General features: G+C 35.2%; 1 protein-coding gene and 1 pseudogene across 1 annotated transcript; one reads left to right on the forward strand and one right to left on the reverse strand.

Annotated features, from left to right (window-relative positions):
- Positions 1-1,250: 1,250 nt before the first annotated feature.
- LOC105044805 (uncharacterized) lies at positions 1,251-17,248 on the reverse strand. Its single transcript, XM_073257329.1, has 11 exons — positions 16,917-17,248; positions 16,518-16,777; positions 6,711-6,896; positions 4,663-4,755; positions 4,313-4,495; positions 4,152-4,218; positions 3,865-4,047; positions 3,358-3,690; positions 2,778-3,066; positions 2,100-2,555; positions 1,251-1,732 (listed from the first exon to the last, which is right to left on the reverse strand). Exons 2-11 carry the CDS (start codon positions 16,761-16,763, stop codon positions 1,675-1,677), a joined length of 2,094 nt encoding a protein of 697 aa, XP_073113430.1. The 5' UTR covers positions 16,764-16,777; positions 16,917-17,248; the 3' UTR covers positions 1,251-1,674.
- LOC140857745 (uncharacterized) lies at positions 11,347-14,247 on the forward strand (annotated as a pseudogene).
- Positions 17,249-21,643: the final 4,395 nt, after the last annotated feature.

Here is a 21,643-nt window from a genome sequence, read left to right on the forward strand (position 1 = left end):
ACTAAATTCAGTCTTGTTCTCAAAAATCTTCTAATGACACGAGTTTCACCATCTGTGATCTGGTCGGAAGGCAACACGGTCATCTGCAATATTTCTATCCTTCTAGTTTTTTCATTTCCCTGTGAAATCGTAGTTACATCTTTTATGTTAAAATTTATTCATGTTTAATGCTTTATTTCCAGAGAACCTTTAGTTCCTCTTTCCAGAAAATCACAAACAATAAATCCTTGTCCTCAAAATAATCTTGAGGTTGCCACAAGCTCGAACAACTTGAGGTTGTTCTGGCTAGTGCACAAACACTAAATTCAACATTTTATAGCTCAGTACTGGTTCACAGCTAATTGTTGTGGTTGGCATGTTATGTTCCTCCAATTTCTTGGTTCTTTTATACCAAGTAAATTCATGAAAATGATGCCTGTAATTTTGGCCTGCTTAGCAATGCTACCAGCATATCCGCATCATACCTCTTGTGCAAGGATCATGTACATGAGTGGTGGAAAGAAAATGGAGCTGGAGATGTTACTAGAGTCCTAAGATCTCACAAAGATATTTGGGATAATAAAAATCTCAGAATGCGATGGGTCAATTTCTTCCACTTATCCTTCTCTAACGCTCCTGCCTACCATTAAAGGTCCACGGTAGGCCAAGTGCACACTGAAACTGATACATGGACCGGCCACGATTAGGTTGAGAATGCGATGGGTCAATTTCTTCCACTCATCAAGAACAAGTAGGTTGAGAATGGTCCACAATCCATGAACTCCCATTAAAGGTCCACGGTAGGCCGAGTGCACACTGAAACTGATACATGGATCGGCCACGCACCGGAGCCAGTCTACAATTTCTGGTGGACTGGGATCGTAAACAATTTTTCAATTTGAGCGTGCTATGGTTTGTTTGAGTTTGGTTGCAACCAGTGGACACAAACCAGCCAGCAGATGACCATTCGGCAACTACTTAAGTACAAGCCTTCTGTTGATGCATCCTGTTGATGAGATAAGGTTAAAGTCCAAAAGTCTTCATCCGTTTGTGCTCGGAGGCCAAAATGGAGATGGAGGATCAACATCATATACATGGACCAAATGGCTCCATGTTGATATACTTCTAATCATTAGGTTCTGTAAGTGTTTCTGTTCTCGAGAACCAAGCGAACAAGTACTTCAGGCATCACAAAACTTTGATTAGTGATGACAACTAGAATGAGAAGCGAAAATTGGCATATCATCTCATCTCCCATGATTAGTGAGCCATAAACAAGAAAAAGGATTGATTACTCACCAGCCCAATTTTGGAAAGGATCTCTCTAGTATATGAAAAATGTAACAAGAAGATATCAGACTATAGTTTCCAACCAGTTTTCCACCTAAATACATCGAAAGGTAACCTCACTGTATCAACCACGCATTTTTGCTGGAGGAGGTGGGGGGGTGGGTGTAGAAACCCAAAAAAAAGAGGCTTGTTTGTAACCACCTAATGGGGTGGGAAGAATGGAAGGATATGAAACAAGAGAATTATTAGAATGTGATGGAGAAAGTTGATGCACCACAGCTATCAGAGAACGACGATTGTTACACCACCACAAGCCAAGTATGCTCCCATCGGTTAAAATTTTCTTTCTTGCTATGTTTGTTCTATCTCTGTATATGTGAAATTTCCCTTAAAAAAATAAAAGCCTTAGCCAGAGAGAGGGGGAAAGTCACACTCATCTTGGAGTTGAAAGGTTGTGGTAGGCCTGCATGTTTAATTCACAGTATTAAGGAAAAAGATTTGACAATTTTTTATATCAGATCTCTTCTAGTAAAACTGCAAGATAGTTTCATAGGCTATGACAGATTGCTTCCATGAAGCACCATGTGATATGGTATTATATTCAAGCATCTTGTGCTAATATATATTTCATTTGAAAATTTTATAAGGTGAACTGATGGTTTTAAAGATAAGATAAATCAAAGGCCCATTGTTTATATGTGAACAGGTGTTCTTGATTGTGTTTACCATGTTATCCTGCTATTTATCCATCTCCTAGTGCAACTTTTCCCAAAATTCCACGCTTAGTGTAATCATAAAAGCTAAAGTTGGTGGAAACTGGAAAGTATTACCTCTCTGGCGTTGTTGGAGCCATTTCAGATCTCGTCGAACTTGTCACAGAACCCTGACCTTGGGGTCTGTCGATACTGAACCTCTTCCAAACCTCGGGCAAAAATTCTAATAATGGAACAGGTGCCAAGGAACCACCCTCAGGCCTCAGTTCCTGTTGCAATGTGAGGCCATTGGCTTGGCAATAATCCCTCACCGAGGGGCGTGAAGACTCGGGAAGATCCACCTGAACTGGTCTCCATTGTCCTTCACCACCAGACTCAAGAACTTGTATCCATGGAGATGCCTCCTGACTTCCTCTTTCCGGCAATTTTGCGTCACTGGATGTTGTTACCTCATGATCGTTTTTACGAGCTGTCAGTGGCACCTTCAGTTTCCCCACTGCAAACCGCTCCCTGTAGGTATGGTAGGTCTGCAAAACCCAGCAAACAAAAGATATGTCCAATGGTAAGGATATTTACGAATCACTGTTTTGCACAATTTATGCCAGCATATCACAGCATGGGCTTATGCTCAAATTCATTATAACTAGAGTGCAATGAATCAGTTTGTCCATCTCTTCCAAGTGCTGAACCAGTGGACCAACTCATAGAAAAGCTGATGAACTAGAGTTATACTGATCCAACCCTATTTGCAGCACTCTGACTACAACTACAAGACCTAACTGAATGAAAATATACCGTTTTGGGATGCAGGTTCCTGTTCTATGCTGCTTTGGCTCATCCTCTTTGCTCATTTGCTGACTACCAGGGGTGGAAGTAGCTGGCTGCCAGAAGACCGGTACTTCCGAGTGCCTATGAATGAACATTTTCCGGCGAATATGAACCGGAAGTTCAGACTCTGTAAACTTGAAATCCAGATGATACTGAGCTTGATGAAGATTTCTCAAGTGCAGGTCGATATCCCCAGCAAGATCAGCCAGCCACGTTTTTGCATTCCAACTTGCCATTCTAGTCACCAATGAGCAATCTGCATGGTATGAATTTTCTAGAAGGTAAGAATAGCAACTTGATTGGCCTGTCAATAGAGCCAGCAGTTCCATGACTAATAGAAAACCAGCAAGATAGCTTGGTGACTCTTTTTCATGGTACTCCTGTAAAAACATATTGGTTTCTTTGTTGGGGGCCAAAGGTGCATCACCAGAAACTTTATTCTTAGTTCTGAAATATGTTATGTTTGTTTGTTTAAACCAATTTCCATTTGCTCGAAGAAAAAAAATTGGTGGGTCGCATTATAAAATTATGTTGCTGGGAGGTGCACCTGTTGCACTGGTTGATGTTGAAGCCTTGAGGTTTTCTCTTATGGTTATGGAGACTGAGGTTTTATTGCTGACAATATTTTGTTCTAAGGAAGCATCCACTTCCACTCTAGTAAAGTTGGGCAGGCAATATGCATCCTCAAGGTGTATGGAGGCATCTGAAACAATGGGAAAGGCATCATGCAGGTCAGGCCTTTCTCCCCTCTCACGTCTCCGCAACGTGTTTATGAAAAATGTACTAAGTTCATCAGCAATAAGATGACGAGGTAACAACAGTATCTTCCTAAGTTTGTGAGAACCATATGAAAATGCACCGCGAATGCGTTTAAGATTTCCTGCATTTGCAAGTGAGCACCACATCAGACAGAACTTCCAGAAGAATATGAAAAGAAAATCACATTGCAGCAATATTGAGTAATTGAGTGCGTGTGTGTGTGCGTCCGCGCGCGTGTGTGTGTGAGAGAGAGAGAGAGAGAGAGGAGATGATAGTGAAGGAGGCAATTGCTGACCTGTGCTTACACTTCTTCCCAGATTATTGTTTTCTTTCAGCGGATCTACCACATTTAGACACTTCTCAGGGAAGTCCAAAGAGCTGCTTCCACAGTCCCTTGGGCTTACAGAAAACAAGTCCATGCAGTTTTTAAGGAAGTCCTTGGTAAGCAATAAATCACCATCTGTTTCTGCTGCCACAGCTGTGAAATTAGAAACATAACCATTCATCAACCATGCACACACAGTCACTCATATAGACACACACAGAGAGAGAGAGAGAGAGAGAGAGAGAGAGAGAGAGGACCGTGTAAATCAATGCGATAACTGCCCCAATCAAATTTGCTAAAATAGTCCAAAAACCTGTACAGAACCTGTGTCAAGGCCACTTTCTTCATCAGACCTCAGTTGATCTGTATTACATGAATGCCAATGTTCCAAATGATGTATTTCCAATTGAAAACTCACCGATAAAGGACCAGTTAGAGTTTCATGGAAGAGATGGAGTATATAGAGGACCAATGTTTCCAATGCATATGTAGATATCAGGGCATAGGGAGCACCAAGGATGCGGCTTTCATAATAACACCAAGCTTTAATCAATATGATACTCTTTTTAAAGAGATGATCCTTCCCAAGCTTCCTGTCAATCTACACCATAATAGATTTCAAGCAATCTCCCTAAAATCTTGAAAGCAAGAAGAGTGTAATGAGACTTGGGAGGTGAAACAGAAGAGTACTTAATATGGATGACTGATCCAGCAATGTGAAAGTGCACATATGAGGAAAGAAGGAACAAGTTAACATTATCACCATACCAGCTCCAGGAAGCACAGTTTACACTGTCCACCAATCTGATTAAATGAGATATCTACTCCAATATTCTGAACGAGGCACTTAACAAGTTGGACCTGGCATAAAAATTTCTTTATATAATTAAAAAACCTACATAATATTCAGATATTCCAAAAGATAAGAAGACAAATATATGCAAAGATGTCTCAAATCAACATATACTCAAGTTCAAAAAGAAATGATGAATAACTGACCATGTGATATGGGTCGGGAGTGTGGGTGTGGGTGTAAGCGTGAGAGGTGGGAAGGGTGAGGGGAGTGTTCAAATCAAGCTGTGGAGTTTCCAGGGATATATGAATGTCCAAATCCATATGTACCATACATTAGCTAAAGCTGCATCAAGAATAAATAATTTTTTTCTTCAGCATTAACAAACTTCACATGTTCATCTCATACATCACTTTGCTTTTCACCCTCTCAAAATTGCAATCCATTAACTACCAAAACCAGTCCACCACAATAGCTTGTGTCTTTCTGACATTTTTTTTTTCCAATTGTCCCTATGTTGGTTAGTTGGCATTCCACAATCTTTCTTATTCTAGTCAGAAAATTTGTTAAGCTAAAAATGGCAAGAGGATATGGGAAAAAGAAGAATTAGGTTTTAGGATGCTTGATAATAAAAAAAATGCTGTATTGTAAACCCACATATGGAAAAAAGAATGGAGCCAGTGTCAATAGTAATGTACTTTGTGACACCAATGGAACCAAGATCATAGAAACTAAAAGACTAGGAAGCACTATTATAGCATAAGTAGAAACTGTGGCAACAAAATCTAGGCATTTGATAAAGATTTAACTATCATCTAGAAGACTTTTTGCATATCAAAAGTGTGAGGGCCCATGCAAGCATATATTTAGTTCCATATCAACTATGTATGGGTAGTTCTTGAACATTTATATAGGGTTAAAGAACCCAAATAACACACTCTAGCTAGCCTCTTTAAGTGAGATTCTAAGTTGTTACAAATGGAATCAGAGTAAACCCAGTCCATAGCCCATGTGGACTGGGCAACACTGTAACATGGGCCCATATAAATTGAACACAGGCTGATCATGATCTTTGTGATTAGATTTGTGGTATTTGTGACTAGATTTGAACCCTTAGCCAGGCGAGGATGCTGGGGCTTAAATGCATGGAGGGGGGTTCATCTGAGTGCCTATAAAAGTGTACATTTAGTCCCACATTGGCTATGTACTTTGTAGATCTTGGGTACAAATATAAGACCAAGGAATCCAAATAACACATTCAAGGTAGCCATTTTGTGTGAGGTTTTGAGTTGCTGCAAAGAGGCTGATTGATTTCAGGATTAAAGCTTTCTATCAATGTTGTAAAAAATTATCTAGCACCAACCAGGAGAAACAACATGAAGGTTTATGCACAAAAACACAAACATATATAAAAACAAGTAGCCCTTGGGCTAAAATTTGGGTGGAGAAGAGGAAGAAACTCATGTTTAAGTATGGTGTGGGTCAAGTTACGGTACTTGTATGTATACTTATACTTGATTATGAGGAATTTTTGAAGAAAATATTGATCTTTTACACATAAAGTTTCCAAAATCATGAAGCCTAGATGCGACAAACTCATACTACCACATTTTCCATCTAAATGTCTGACTGGTTGGATGTATAAATTATTATTCACCCAACCAATACAAAAAGGATGTCACTAAATGTAGATCAAGAAGTAAATAAAGCAGTAATAAAATCACCTTATTACTTGGTTTGTTTGATAAAATTTCATAATTTCTAGTCCACATACTGCATGATAGCTCAACAATAAATGCATGAAAGTGAATCTAGGAAACTATGAACAGCACTATGTTCGGAAAAGAATTATCTCCCAACACATGATGAAACCTTTATGAAGAATGTGGTAACTATGTGCAGCAAAGCTGGCAAAGATACTATAAAGACATAAAACCAAGCCAAAAGGTAGAATTCATTAAAAGATAAATCATGGCATCCTATCAAACAACTCATAAAAAATAAAGATAGTTGAATGAAAAACCTCAGCATTGATGTACTGCACATCCTTTATTTCAAACCTGGCATCCTCACTATTCTCTTGAGCTTGTATGATAGACAAAACATCATGGACTAAATTCCCATCAGAATTTGGACCATAAAATAAAGTCAGATCAATATCCCCATCAGGAAGGTATGTCTTTAATGGAACTGATCCAAATGGAAATACCTGTGGATTTTGCATAGACTAAACATATGTTAATATTGTCTACCTACAATAAGCAGATCTACTCCCAGATGTTCAAATTAGGAAAGAGTTGGATAATGAAACATTAATTCCATAAGAAAGATATTTGATCAATCAAAAAGGCCCAAGAAATTCCTTCACAAAAGCAGCACATTGTTATTTTTTCTCATAGAAATTGTCAATGAAGTGAAATATAATTATATGGTCCAGGACTGCAGTTGATGATGCCCTTGAAGAGTGGCATCTGCAAGGAGCTTCAAAAATATGGAAATATAGAACAATTGTTAGCTTGCAATGATCAGTTCAGGTATATAGTTAGAATATGTCTTAGAAGCTCTCTGAAGAATCATATTGAAAAAAGCTTCAGGTTAGCCCAGTGGCTTCTCAAAATGAAGAGGATACATGCATATAATCAGAAAAAAGCCAGCAGTGCATTGGGGCATTAAACTTGTTCACTCCTTCATATCTTTTGACTTGGATATGCATAAGAAAATTCTTGCATTGGTTAAAGAATCAGAAGAGACATTAAACATATAAGCTTGGAGATTAACAGCTCAAAAAATGCATAAACACATACACAGCAGAAACTTGTGTTGGGGAAAACAAAAACTTATCAAAGCATACATTGGAAAAATGCTAATCAAGGCTTATACATTTTATCTAAAGATAATTCTTTTTAGAAAAAAAAGTATTATATAGATTGTGAAAGAACCTTTGAAGGAGTACTGACTCAAGTCTGAAGATATTTGAGTAACATCCATGTATTATCATTACAACTGGAATTTTATAACCATATAAGAAGGATATTTGCAAATTTATTGTGATGTTGCTGGAAATCATCATGGACATCCTTGATGAGAAAGGTACACTGGTGGCTTTTGATAAGAAAATGCATGTAGAAACAATCATTTAAATAGACACATATGCTAGCATTGTGACAAGCATTATGAGTAGTTGTGGCACAACAAGTGTATCTCTAATCACATTGGGCTTGCACCAAGGATGTGCTATAGTGCAGCCCCAAAATTTGAGGGAGCTGCTCTAATCTTTGTTGAGGACATGGGAAGAGGATGTGAAGACTTAATGTCACATTTATAGAAGCTGAGAGAAGGATATGGAAGAGATTGAAAGAACATCAGAGATAGCCTAACAGAAATGTTTAGCCAATAAGAATATGTAAAGCTGACAAAGAATAGTTAGGATCAGCATTCGCCATATGGGCCGAATCGCCCGGTATGGTGCGTACCGAGCCAGATCGGCGCCTTACCGGTTCGATTCGAGCCTTTTTTCAGAAAACGACCTCCGAACCATACCAAACCGCCCGGTTCGGTACGGTTTGGGCCCATATCGCTAGAAACGGGCGGTATGGTTTGGTTCGACGTCGGTTTGGCCTGAACCAAACCGTACCGGTAGGAGGGAAGGGAAGGGGGGAGTGGGCCTTTTCACGTGGGGGGGTGGGGGAGGGGGGGCTGGTGCTTTAATTAGCACCCACACCAAAGAGTGTTCTCTGAGACTTCTCAGAGAACACCCGTGGGCTACGAAGGTCTCAACGAATCATTGAGACCTCCAAAAAATTAGAAAAAGATGACAAAATTTGTGAAATTGGAGTGGTTCGAGGAGAGGCTGATCTTTGACCGGAGGTAAGATAATCTATTATTTTGTTGGTAAATATTTTATTTTTTTTATTTTTGTTGTTAAAATAGGATAAGAATGAGGTAAAATGAAAATATAAGGAAATTATGCCAAAATCTTATGATTTTGATATGATTTAATTATATGTAATAGATCTTTGAAAGATCTACACGATAACACCAAAATTATTAATTTTGTTAATTATATTTTTTTAATATTTTTATATATTTATTCATTTAAAAATTAATAAAAAATTAATTTAAGAGAAAAATATTCAAAATTTTGGAATCATTTTTAGAATGATTCAAGCTACTTAAATCTAACCTCAAATTTTTTTTGAAATATTTAAAATTAAAAATATTTTTTTATTGTTTAAATAAAAAATTAATTATAAAATAAAAATATATAAAAATAGTGTTATATTTTAGTTAATTTAAAAATATTATTTGAAGCATATGACATATTTATTTTGAATTTATAAATTTTAAAATAATTATTAAAATTATTTTAAAATTATATATAATTATTTTAATTATCATTAAACTATCGTGTTTTGTTATACTTGCATATATTTATAAAAAAAATTTAGAGCATGACATTCGTTGACTTTAATTAATCAGCTATTTTTTAGTATATATTTATTTATATAAAATTTATTAAAAAATAAAAAAAATAAAAATCAGAGTTAGTTTTGAAATTGAAAATAATGTTTAGAATGATTCAAAATAATTGAAATATTTGAATGTAACTTGAGATTTTTTTGAATTTTTTTTTGTAAATATTTAAATAATAAAAAATATTATCAAATAAAAAATATATAAAATTAGTGTTATATTACAGTTAATTGAAATAATTATTTAAAGTACATAATATTTTTTTTGAATTCATGGATTCTTATTTTATATATAATATGTTTGTAATAATTATTAAACTGTCATATTTTGTTATACCTGCAGAAATGAGTAAGAAGAAAGATCCAGAGCGTGATATCGGTTGGGATCATGGCGAGATGCTCTCGGCTCGGCATCATTAGAGATGCAAATGGTGCAACACAGAGTTCAAGAGAGGAGGGGTGACTAAATTGAAGCAGCACCTGACTAGTGGTTATCCTGACGTGTTCATGTGTTGGAAATATCCGTAAAAGATCCAACAATTGATGAAAAAGTACTTTGCTGATTCGAAAGCGCGAAGGAAAGGGCAAAGCAAAAAAAGACCGAAGTAGACCGTCGAGCTGCAGAACCACCTTATTATTACTATAAAGAGTCAGAGGAGGCTTCTGCTCCAGATGATGAGGAGATACAGATTGAGACTGCTATTCAGACGAGCTTGACGGATCAGATGGCCCGGTACAGAGAGCGATTCGGACCATCATGCTATGAATCAGGGTCTGGATCAGCGACTGATGGAGGAGAATTCGAGTTAAGGAGAACTATCTCAGTCAGAGAGCCTGGTGGTAGAGGGAGTAAACGCAGTATGTCTTCTTTATTGGGAGCTTTTGGCAGTAGAAAGAGATCCTCCAGAGATATTCTAGCAGGAGCCAGCATTCATGATTTGGATCCACATGCTTTACCCAGCAAGGATTCAAAGCAGCAGAGGATAAACAGTATACTGAAAAAAGATAAGAAGAAGGATATGTGGCGAGCTATTAGATCATGATTTCATTTCAGCCATATTCCAGCAAATATAGCAGTCAATCCTTGCTACCGATCTGCTATTTCAGTCATAGAGGCTGCCGGTCGAGTGTAAATCCTTCAGGACCTAAGGACATCTATGGTCAGCTTCTTGACAGCAACAAGAAAGATCTGCAGAGATGGACTGCTTCTTACAAAAATAAATGGCCTACATACAGGCTGACGGTGATGTGTGATGGTTGGACAGGTCCTACTAGACGGAGCATCATTAATTTTTTGACATACTGTGATGAAAAAATATTTTTTCACAAATCAATTGATGCTTCAGACAAGATGACGATGCCACATATATCCTTGGTCTGATAGAGGAGATGATTGATTCAGTGGATGAACCGCATGTCGTGCTGGTCATCACAGATAATGGACCACAATATAAGGCTATCAAGAGTTGCTGATGGAGCAGCGACAGCAGATATACTGGACTCCATGTGCTGCACATTGTATTGATCTTATATTGATGGATATTGAGAAGATTCGTAGGGTGCAGCAGGTAGTGGAGATTGTCCAGATCATTACTAGATTCATCTACAACCACACATGGGTTCTTTCATTGATGTGGATATATATTGGAGGAGAGATCTTAAGACCGGATATCACACAGTTTGCTACCAACTACATAGTACTTGATAGTCTTCTTTAGAAGAAAGTAGCCCTACGTCAGATGTTTGTCAGTGCCGAGTGACAGGAGAGTAGATATACGAGGGCCGGCACTGATGGAAGTCATGTGGAGAACTTGGTGATGAGTCAGTCATTTTGGCAGTGGGTTGAGAAGGTAGTGAAGGCTATCAAACCTTTATATGAGGTGCTTCGCACCGTGGACAATGAGAGATACCCTCAGATGGGCTTCCTATATTACATGATGGAGATGGCAAAAAAACAGATCAGTGAGAATGATCCCAAGCATGCTCAAAAATTCATTAACATCATTGAGCACCGTTGGGACTATCAGATGGATAGAGATTTGCATCTAGCTGGTAAGTATAGATTCAAGAATATTTTAAAATATTTTTTCGAAGTATGAAAATAAAAGTGTACTTAATCAGTCTTGAAATTTATCTGCAGCTTATTACTTGAATCCAAAATTTCAGTATACCATTCTCGGAATAGATATGGACAACGAGCTTCTTGCTGCTCTTCGCAATGTCATATATAAGATTGTGCCCGATCTAGAAATCGCGTCGTTGTGTTTGCAAGAGGTATACTAGTTTAAAACCGATGTAATTATTCAACTGAATTCGATCTGATATATTTATAAATTTAATAAATATATTTTATTTCAGACGAAACAGTTTAGAAAGGGATCAGACAGCTTTGAAGTCTCATTAGCTGTCGTAAGCAAAAAGCAGATGAATTCAAGTAAATTACATATCAATAATGAGCAGTATAAATTGATATATAATTTTGCTTAATAATATCATCAAGTTTGATATGTAATTTTGCTTTTGCAGCTGAATGGTGGATTCATTTTGGAACATCAGCAGAAAATTTGAGACATATGACTGTCCGTATTCTTTCTCAGACGGTCTCTGCTAGTGGCTGTGAGCGCAATTGGTCCACTTTCACCCTTATCCACAGCAAACACAAAAATCATCTGACATAAAAATGCCTCAATGATCTTGTATATGTTCACTACAATTTGAGGTTGAGGCTAAAATGCATTCAGAAAGAAATTCAGTTGAAATACACTGATCCAACGTTGGATAATTATGCCGACGAGGACGACAATCCGATCATCGGATGGCTTGCAGATCAGCAGCAAGAGTCAAAGCTTGATGAGTCGGAGTCACCTCCACGACCAGTTAGTGTGGTGGCGAAGGAGATCAGGGTGGATCCAGGACATTGGGCAGAAAGAAATATTCCACATAGGATTTCAGCTGATCAGCCACAGTCTGAGGGGATACAAAGGACACATTCATCACATGACTCGCTATCGATACATCTTCCTAGAGATTCGAGGACAAATGTATAGACGATCCTCCCGACAGCCAACAAGAAGGCATCCATCCTCCCAATCACAGGAAACTCAATCACAGAGGACACAAGGGAGGAAAAAAAAGACAGTTGCACATGCACCACTCTTGAGAGTACAGAAACTATCTGGCTCAGATACGGATACCAGGAAGAGTGATGATAATACTGGTAGTAATAGCCATGGATCTGATGATCATGAAGGAACTAGAGGACAGAAGACCACCGTTTATGAGACACAGTCATAGGGTGATATTCGATTCACCGATGAGTCTCAGTTTACACATGCCACACGGGATAGAAATCATGGTGGACGAGTCGGTAGAGACCGTGGAGAGCCGATTTCATATAGACGACAGGCTCCTAGAGGTCGTCCAGCACACGATGCAACTGCAGACGATCTTGCACGTGGAGTAGGATCCGTGGATGTATCTAGATCATCCTCGCATTATGGATCCTATTATCCGCAGCTACCTTATGATCCATATAGATATGGTACATCCGAAGCATCGTCTTCTAGTGGTTACTATCCTATGCAGCCTGGAGCATCTTATGGATCAGATTTTGCTACTAGCATATTTGGATGGGCTCCTCCACAGTCGTACCATCATCTCGAGAATACTTCTCAGAGCCAAAATTTTAGTGAGAGGTCTAAGATATCTTACAATCCAGAGAGGATGCCTTATGGGATGAATATTCGAGAGTACGGTGCAGCTTAGCTAGAAGATTGGACTGATGTCCCTCCAAACGACTATGTTGATGATCCAGACATCTACGAGCGTCACAGATACTTGACAAAAAATTAAATGCAGAGTACATCTTGAGGTTCGTATATTAGTTATTACGCTTTGTACTTAAATATTTAGATACATTTTAATGCATATTTTATATATTTTTTCTTTAATTTTAAGATGACATAATTGAAATATAATATAAATAAATATATGTTTGAAATTTTGGATCAAGAGTCTTTGTACCGCTACCTAACTCAAAATTGAACCAAATATGTCAATAATATGCAATTTAATGCCATTTTGAGGTTATATTTATCAATTATTAACTTCAACATCCACAAAAAAAAAATAAAAACAAAAAAAAAAAGGATACCGATACCGAACTGGTACGCCGATACGTATTGTGTGTCGGTACGATACGGTACCATATCGGTCCGGCACCGTACCATACCGGTCCGGCACTGGTACGCCATCCGGTACTGGTACAGGAAACCTTGGTTAGGATTGCTTTATTCACAAAGTTCATTTTGCAATATTTTCTTAACAAAATTCAACATCACAATATCTAAGGCAAAAAACTGGAGTCATTTCACTTCTGCTCTTGGAGATTCTCCTCCATCATGATTCAAACAAAAGTCCATGCCTCACAAGGAACTAAAGGATTTCAAACATTCTTTTACAAGCACCAAGAATTCTACAATTTGATAAACAAGCATTAAATAGAAAAAAACTCCTCTAGTTTTAATCTCTGAATTATGGAATTTTCCTTATTCTTCTCTTGTACATAGAGGTAAGCAAATTGAAAGATGCAGGGCTTCCTCTATTTCCTAGCAAATTAGTTTATCCAAAACAGAGAACTTCCACACCTTCCACTGCTTGGACTAGACAACTCAAAGATCTTAAAAAGATGAAAAAATCTCTAAACCTGGATGATCGTCAGAAAATATAAATGAAACTTAATACTGATCATATCAGCATTTCTTACTTTAAAGTGGACATCTGGATATCAGAGTTCTCTACACCAAATATTATGCGACACAAACTCTTTATCATCCTCTGGAAAGGTTGTATGATGAATAAATCACCCTTTATATTGAAAATCCACTGTACTCTCATGGTTAACCTAAAAATAATTTGCATTAAACATATATGAATTGTTTGACAATGCCATGACCATGATCAGCACCAGACTCAACATACATATTCAAAGCCCATCTTGTGAGAAAATCATACAATTGACAATGTTGAAGATACGAGAAGCAGAAAGAATAATGAAGCAGATTCCTTTTTAATAAGAAAATGGATACAAACTTACTATTCCTGTGTATTTTTTTTCCTTTCTTTTTTCTTGAGAATAATGGTGGGAATACCATCATGCTCAGTTTGAACACTTGGAACATGTACCCAGTGCTAATGCTGACTAGCAAGGTGGCTAGCAGACCAGAGATCCATTTGGTTCCCAGGTTAACAATATAAAACACAGCACCCTTCTTCTTGGTTAAAAATAAGAACAGAAGAACATGTGAAACTCCTTTAAAGACAGCTGTACAAAAATTTCAAAATGTGATTCATTATTGGCGATCAAGAACAATAATGTTATTTGCATTTCCCAAAAAAAAAAAAAAAGATCAGATCTATAAAATGTGAATACATAAATCTCACTAGAAGAGAGTTAACTAGTGAACAAAGTGTTCTTAAATTTACTTAAGAGATTAATAATCATAAAAGAATGGATGTAAATTAAGGGAGAAGATTGTCAAAATTATAGGACATAAATTGATTAGATGAATAAAGTTGAGAAAACAGGCCTTAGGATTGCAGAATAAATCGATGCTACATTCTATGCTCATTCAGGTAAATATATATGTCAAAATATTATTTTCTGCCATACATGTGATTCAAGCTTGTATACAGCTGTATGCCACCTTCTGTCCTCAACCAATAAACTGAATTTCTGAAACTGGAATCAAACCAATTATATGCATTCAATGTACTGTTGGCGGTATCCTGCTCTAAAAAGGAAGGCACAACCGAGTGTTTGCATGAGCACGAGAAGAGAGAGAGAGAGAGAGACTGTCTTGATGCACGAAATAGACCAATAAATAATGTCTTGCTTGTTGATTGTTATAAATCAAGAGTACGAAATAAATATGTAACTGAAAATTGAACCAAAGAGACATATGCAAAATTAAGATGCTAGTCTAAATATGCTTAGACACATACATACATATAGATTATATCATATGAACGAGAGAGAGAGAGAGTATCTTGATGCATGAAATGGACAAATAAATATCTTTCTTGTTAATTGTTATAAATCAAGATTATGAAATATCTAAGTCAAAATTGAACAGAAGAGACAAATGCAAAATTAAGATGCCAGTCTACATATACAAAATTAAGATGCTTGTCTGCATATGCTTAGACACATACATACATATAGATTATATTGCATGATCAATACTTTATAGAATATTTATGGATATATGTACATAGGATTCTTGAAATTCATAAAACATTCTCTAAAATCTAGGAAAATTCCAATTATTTTTTTTTGAAAAAAAGATCTGCATAAAAGGTAAACTACGACTAGAAGGTTAAAGCAAACTGCAGGCATGTCTTTTTGATCTTGTGGAAGGACGATTCCTTCTTTGCAGACCAGGTAATGGAGAAAGTGAAAGTATAGATTCTTAAAAATATTAAAAAGAAGTACAAATATTCATAAATAGAAAATAACCTAAAAATAATCCACATCCATGCCACCAACCTTCCTAAAATTAGCAGTTTCATCCTTAATGCCAAGATAAAGTAGGAATACAAGTTACTTGCCTGAGCACATTGAAGAGATGATGGTAATGGATAAAAAGGTCCTTCATTGATGTATGGTTGCATTTCCTGCTATCATGGACTTAAGTCTCACAGAAGCAATGTAAAATAGAGAACATCAGAACTTCATTGCCAATTTAGCCTATTGACCAAGGTAATTTGTAAAGGTTATAAGTTTAACAATATAAGCTCCTCATAACAATTTTCTCAAAAAAAAGAGAAAAACCCCATTACAAAGGAATTGGAGAAAAGACATTCTTCGGCTCTCTTTATTGTAATATTTCACTCAGATCATTAACCAAGATACAAGAATTATCATTGTGCTAAAGAAATTCGACTAAACCAAGTATAACTCTAACGAGCAGGTCAGAAAAGGTTGCCATATTGCCATGCAACTAAAACTTTGAAAGGAAGCATTAAACAGGATGGTCAGGATAATAGTTCCATCTAAGCAAGCAATTTACAATGATCAAATGATGAAACAAGATTGCAGGTAACCTATTGAATGCACGTGCAAACACAGAGCAAGAGAGAGAGAGTTGCATGCATGGTTTAAAACTAGATAATAGAATCAGAATAGAGTAATTAGTAAAACATCAACAGAGCAAACACCACGATCTACATTATAAAAAAAGAAATCAAAGTATCATAAAACTAGCATATCAAAAGAAAAAGAATCAAATATAACTCGGTAAGTCATATATATATATATATATATATATAGGAATCAAATAAGAGATAAGAGGGATCACCTCGCTATCAGTTTTAGTCTTTATCAGCTTCTGTATATGTTCTATCACAGACCACCTTTTCATTTCGGCTTCCTGGGTCGGCTGAATGCTCCTTATGATCTCCTCTGCCTTTTCCTCTGCTTGCTTCCAACTCGCAGGACTGATTCCCGCCATGCTGCGGTATGGGAACGGCGTCGACGTCGACGACCTCCCACGCTGCCTCTCCGCGGCGCTTTGGAGGGGCGGAAAGGCCTCGAGATCGCACATACTGCAGAATTCGACTGCAGAAAGACAAAAAATGTCAAACATATGAGACCTTCCGGAGACCCGAGCCTCCGAACGGCTAAAGAACCGGCCGAGGAGAGGAAAATCCAAGGGGTTTAGGAGTTAAAAGTTCATCTGGATCGGTCGAAGACATGCCTGAGAGGACAGGAACAGAAAACTAGATGGAAGAAATCCGAGCGAGTTCCGGCTCGGGTCGATGGGAAATGGGCGAAGGGAGGCGAGAAGACGGCGAAAGATGGGATTTTCTCTTGGATAAACCGGAGGAATGGAGCTCAACGGAGGAAGGGTGCCGGGTTTGGGCTCCGATCCGAGGTTCTTCTCGGGAAAAACACCGTCGAAAGGAACCCCAATCTCTCTCTCTCTCTCGGTTTCTCTTTCTCTCTGAGCTCTCACTGGCTCGCTCGCTCTCTGAGATTTTTGGTGAGCGGCAGTGGAAGGGAGAACAAAGGAGCCGCTTCACGCATTTTTTTGCCCTTTTACCCAGTGATTTTGTTCCCTTCCTCCACTCGTGCACCGCCGATTTCCTGGAGTGTTTTACCTAATTAATTTAAAAAAATATATATTTATAAAAATAATATAATTATTAATTTATTTATCAATTGATTAAAAAAATAAAATATTATTTAAATGATGTTTTATCATCGCTACATCATCTCTATTTTCATGTAGATGAGCCAAAAAAAAAAATATTAAAATCATCCAAATAAATAGTATTTTTTAAAATATCATTTCAAATAGTATTTTTAAAAATGTCATTCCAAACGGTATTTTAAACAACGTCATTGGTTTTGGCGATTTCAATTTTTCTCCCAAAAAAAATAGTAAACAATAAAAAAAAAAAAAATTTAAATTTATAAAAAAATAAAAATTATAATTTTGATAAAAATAAAAATTATCATTTCAAATTAGTATCCCAATTTCAAATTATTTTTTTAAAAAAATATTTGAAAAAAATTGATGTAAAAAAAATTAAAAATACCATAAAAAAATTGAAAAGAAATAAAAATTATAATCCTAAATTTTTAAAAAATAAAAATTTTAATTTTAATTCAAATAAAAATCATCATTTCAAATTACAATCTCCTTTTCAATTAATTTTTTAAAAAAATATCATAAAAAAGAAAAAAATGAGAAAAAATAAAAATTATAAGAATAATTTAAAAAAAAAATTTTAATTTTAATTAAAATAAAAAAGATAATTTTAAATTATTTTATCCATTTAAAATTAATTTTTTTAAAAAAATCTCAAAAAAAATCTTAAAAAATTAAAAAATTAAAAAATATAATAAAAAAATGAGAAAAAAATAAAAATTATAATTTTGAATTTAAAAAAAATAAAAATTTTAATTTTAATTGAAATAAAAAACATCATTTCAAATTATTTTCTCCATTTCAAATTAATTTTTTTAAAAAAAATATCAAAAAAATAAAAAATTAAAAAATATATCATAAATTTTTTTAAAAAAATAAAAATTATAATTTTTAATTTAAAAAAATAAATTTTTAATTTTAATTAAAATAAAAAATACCATTTCAAATTACTTTCCCCATTTCAAATTATTTTTTTTAAAAATATTCCAAACAAAGAAGAAAAAAATGAGAAAAAAATAAAAATTATAATTTTAAATTTTAAAAAATAAAAAATTTAATTTTAATTCAAATAAAAAAGATAATTTTAAATTATTTTCTCTATTTAAAATTAATTTTTTAAAAAATATCCCAAAGAAAATCTTAAAAAATTAAAAAATAAAATATACCACAAAAAAAGAAAGAAATGAGAAAAAAATAAAAGTTATAATTTTAAATTTAAAAAAAATAAAAATTTTAATTTTAATTTAAATAAAAAATATCATTTCAAATTACTTTTCCCATTTAAAATTAATTTTTTTAAAAAATATGTCAAAAAATTAAAAAATTAAAAAGTGCCATAAAGAAGTAAAAAATTTAAAAAAATAGAAAAAATAAAAATTATAATTTTAAATTTAGAAGAAATAAAATTTTTAATTTTAATTAAAATAAAAAATATTATTTTAAATTACTTTCTTCATTTCAAATTATTTTTTTAAAATATTCCAAATAAAGAAGAAAAAAATGAGAAAAAAATAAAAATTATAATTTTAAATTTTTAAAAATAAAATTAAAATGTTAATTTAAATAAAAAATATAATTTCAAATTATTTTCTTCATTTAAAATTAATTTTTTTAAAAAATATCCCAAAAAAATCTTAAAAATTTAAAAAAATAAAAAAATATCATAAAAAATTGAAAAAAAATTATAATTTTGAATTTAAAAAAATAAAAATTTTAATTTTAATTCAAATAAGAAACATCATTTCAAATTATTTTTTCTATTTTAAATTAATTAATTTTTTTTTCCATACCGTATCGTACGTAGCTGTTCGTGCTCATATCAGATCGAGATGTACCAGTACGGTCTGATTCATCTCATAATTAAATTATCTGATATATTATTATTATTTATGTTATAATTTTTATAGTCCTTTTAGCATAATTTTTCTCTCCTAATATTCTGAGACACATTAGAGTATGTATATCCATATCCACAAAGCATAATATCCGATCACTTAAAATTAAATAATATAAAATAAAATCAATAATTAATAATATTAAATAGAATAAAAATATCAAGCGTACAAAAAATAGTACAATAAAAGTTTCAAAAAATACTAAGTACAAATCTAAAAAAGACTAAGTCCCACAAGGACGTCGTGGTGCCCGTGGTTGCTTGGACCTTCTCAAGAAGGTCCTCAACGGTTGCTCCTGCTCCTGCTGTGATGGCTCTTCCCCTATATCGATGGAGAAGGTCTGTTGGTTATGCTGCTCAGGAATAACTGATGCTGTCAGATCATTTATGGACGGAGCGACCCGCTCAACCCTCTCATCTGGATACACGGATGGGCCTGAAAAGAAAGTATCATACTCATGTGGCCAACTGGTACCCGATGATGTCATCTGGGGGATGTAGGAAGAAGAAGGCGCTGCCATCTGTGGATCAAAAGGTGGTGGCATCTGTGCAGCATTTATTGATGACATCTGCGGAATATGCGGTGATGGCATATGTAGAACATATGGTGACGGCGTATATCTCATATCTGACGCATCGGCTGCTCCATACCAAGGCGCACAGCTATATGGATCAACACCAACCGCCACCAATGTTTCGAAACTTGTTCTCTCTATCTCACGCAGTATCCGAATCCATTCATCCTCATCAGTCGTAGATAAAGCACGACGAGCATCAACACAAGATCCGACATAGAATCAGTCTACAAAATAAAAATAAAACAGTCAATATACTGTAAAATATAAAATAAAAATATAACATAAATAACATAAACTAATTTTCATAGTCTTACCAAAAGATGCACAGCAGAACTCTCGTCCTCGTATTCGGAAACTGCATACCGAGGCTGTCCAATGACTCGCACTATAATGCTAAAAAATCAAGCCATATAGTCCTCGGTATATGAATGACCTCTCAAAATGGGATCACCATGAACAATGTGATCTCGACATGCATCCCAAATATCGATGTACTCTACATGTCTGATACGCCAGTCAATACGAGCTCTCCCTCATCGATCAATACGACGAAGTCCCTGGCTGGTATCAAATTGCTCTGGGATGCCCTGAATCTGACCAAACTGCCACAGAACACGATCGAAAGATGCCACTCTACCGCATCAAAATAAATAAGTGGCACCCTAGCAGTCCATATGTCATGTCCAACTATACACATCTGCGGCAATATAGCCAATATCTCATCTGTATATGGCTCCCACAAAAATTGATAGAGTTAAAATAAAAAAAATTAATAAGCTAAAGTTTTAATAGATTATGAATACTGTAAAATAATTTTTGTAAAATATTCAAAATTTATCCGTCTATATGTATCAACTAATGTATCTAACTGGCACCTATAAACCCGTGTCACTCTCGTCGATACGTGATGAACGTTGAATGCAACGTTCCATCTGTTTCACAATCTACACATGTTAAATAAATTTTATCGGATTTAAAACAGTAAGTTTCAAATAAAAAAAATAATATTTTTATACTTATATCTCAATGATCTATCTAGTCTGAATGAAACATCAGGATCATGCTGCTCTGATGGTATCTCGAGCAACTGTCATTTTAATGGACTGATAGTCAGCATACGCTCCCATATCCAAATCTGCAAATTTCAAAAAAATCATACATGATATACCCAATGTGAAATATAATTGAATATTAAAAATAAAAATTTTTAATTCACATACCTGTAATAATACAAGATAACCACCAATCTTGCTCTGATCCGCATAAGAACCCTGATATATAGCTCTGTACAGATAAGCTAGTACTGCATTGCCCTAACTGAGTCTACGAGCGAAGTCTAAATTCTCTAATAATGACAAAAATATCAACTTCATCTTATTCGATGAAGTATTAGATAACAAGACACCACCTAACAACCGCAGTACCTGACTCCTGACATACTGCTGCACCATCTCCTCTGGTGCATCATCCGTAATATGAAAATGTCAATAACGATCATCCAAACACTCAATCCTAAATCGTGAATGATCGAAAAAGAGTGCGTCGAGCTCAAACCCTAGCAATCGCAAGCACAAAGCCTACCACTCCGGAATGGTAAGCGTGGGATCAACTCCGGTAACTGGATCGCCATCAACTGGTAGTCCAGTAAGGATGCTAACATCCTGTAAAGTGATGGTCGCCTCATCAAATAGAAGATGAAATGTGTGTGTCTCTGGACATCATCTCTCAAGCAAAACAGTAATAAGACCAACGTCCATCTGTATACGACCAATCCGATATACTCCATAAAATTCAAAATA

Source organism: Elaeis guineensis, chromosome 5 (assembly GCF_000442705.2).
Source record: "Elaeis guineensis isolate ETL-2024a chromosome 5, EG11, whole genome shotgun sequence".
Classification (NCBI taxonomy): Eukaryota; Viridiplantae; Streptophyta; class Magnoliopsida; order Arecales; family Arecaceae; genus Elaeis; species Elaeis guineensis.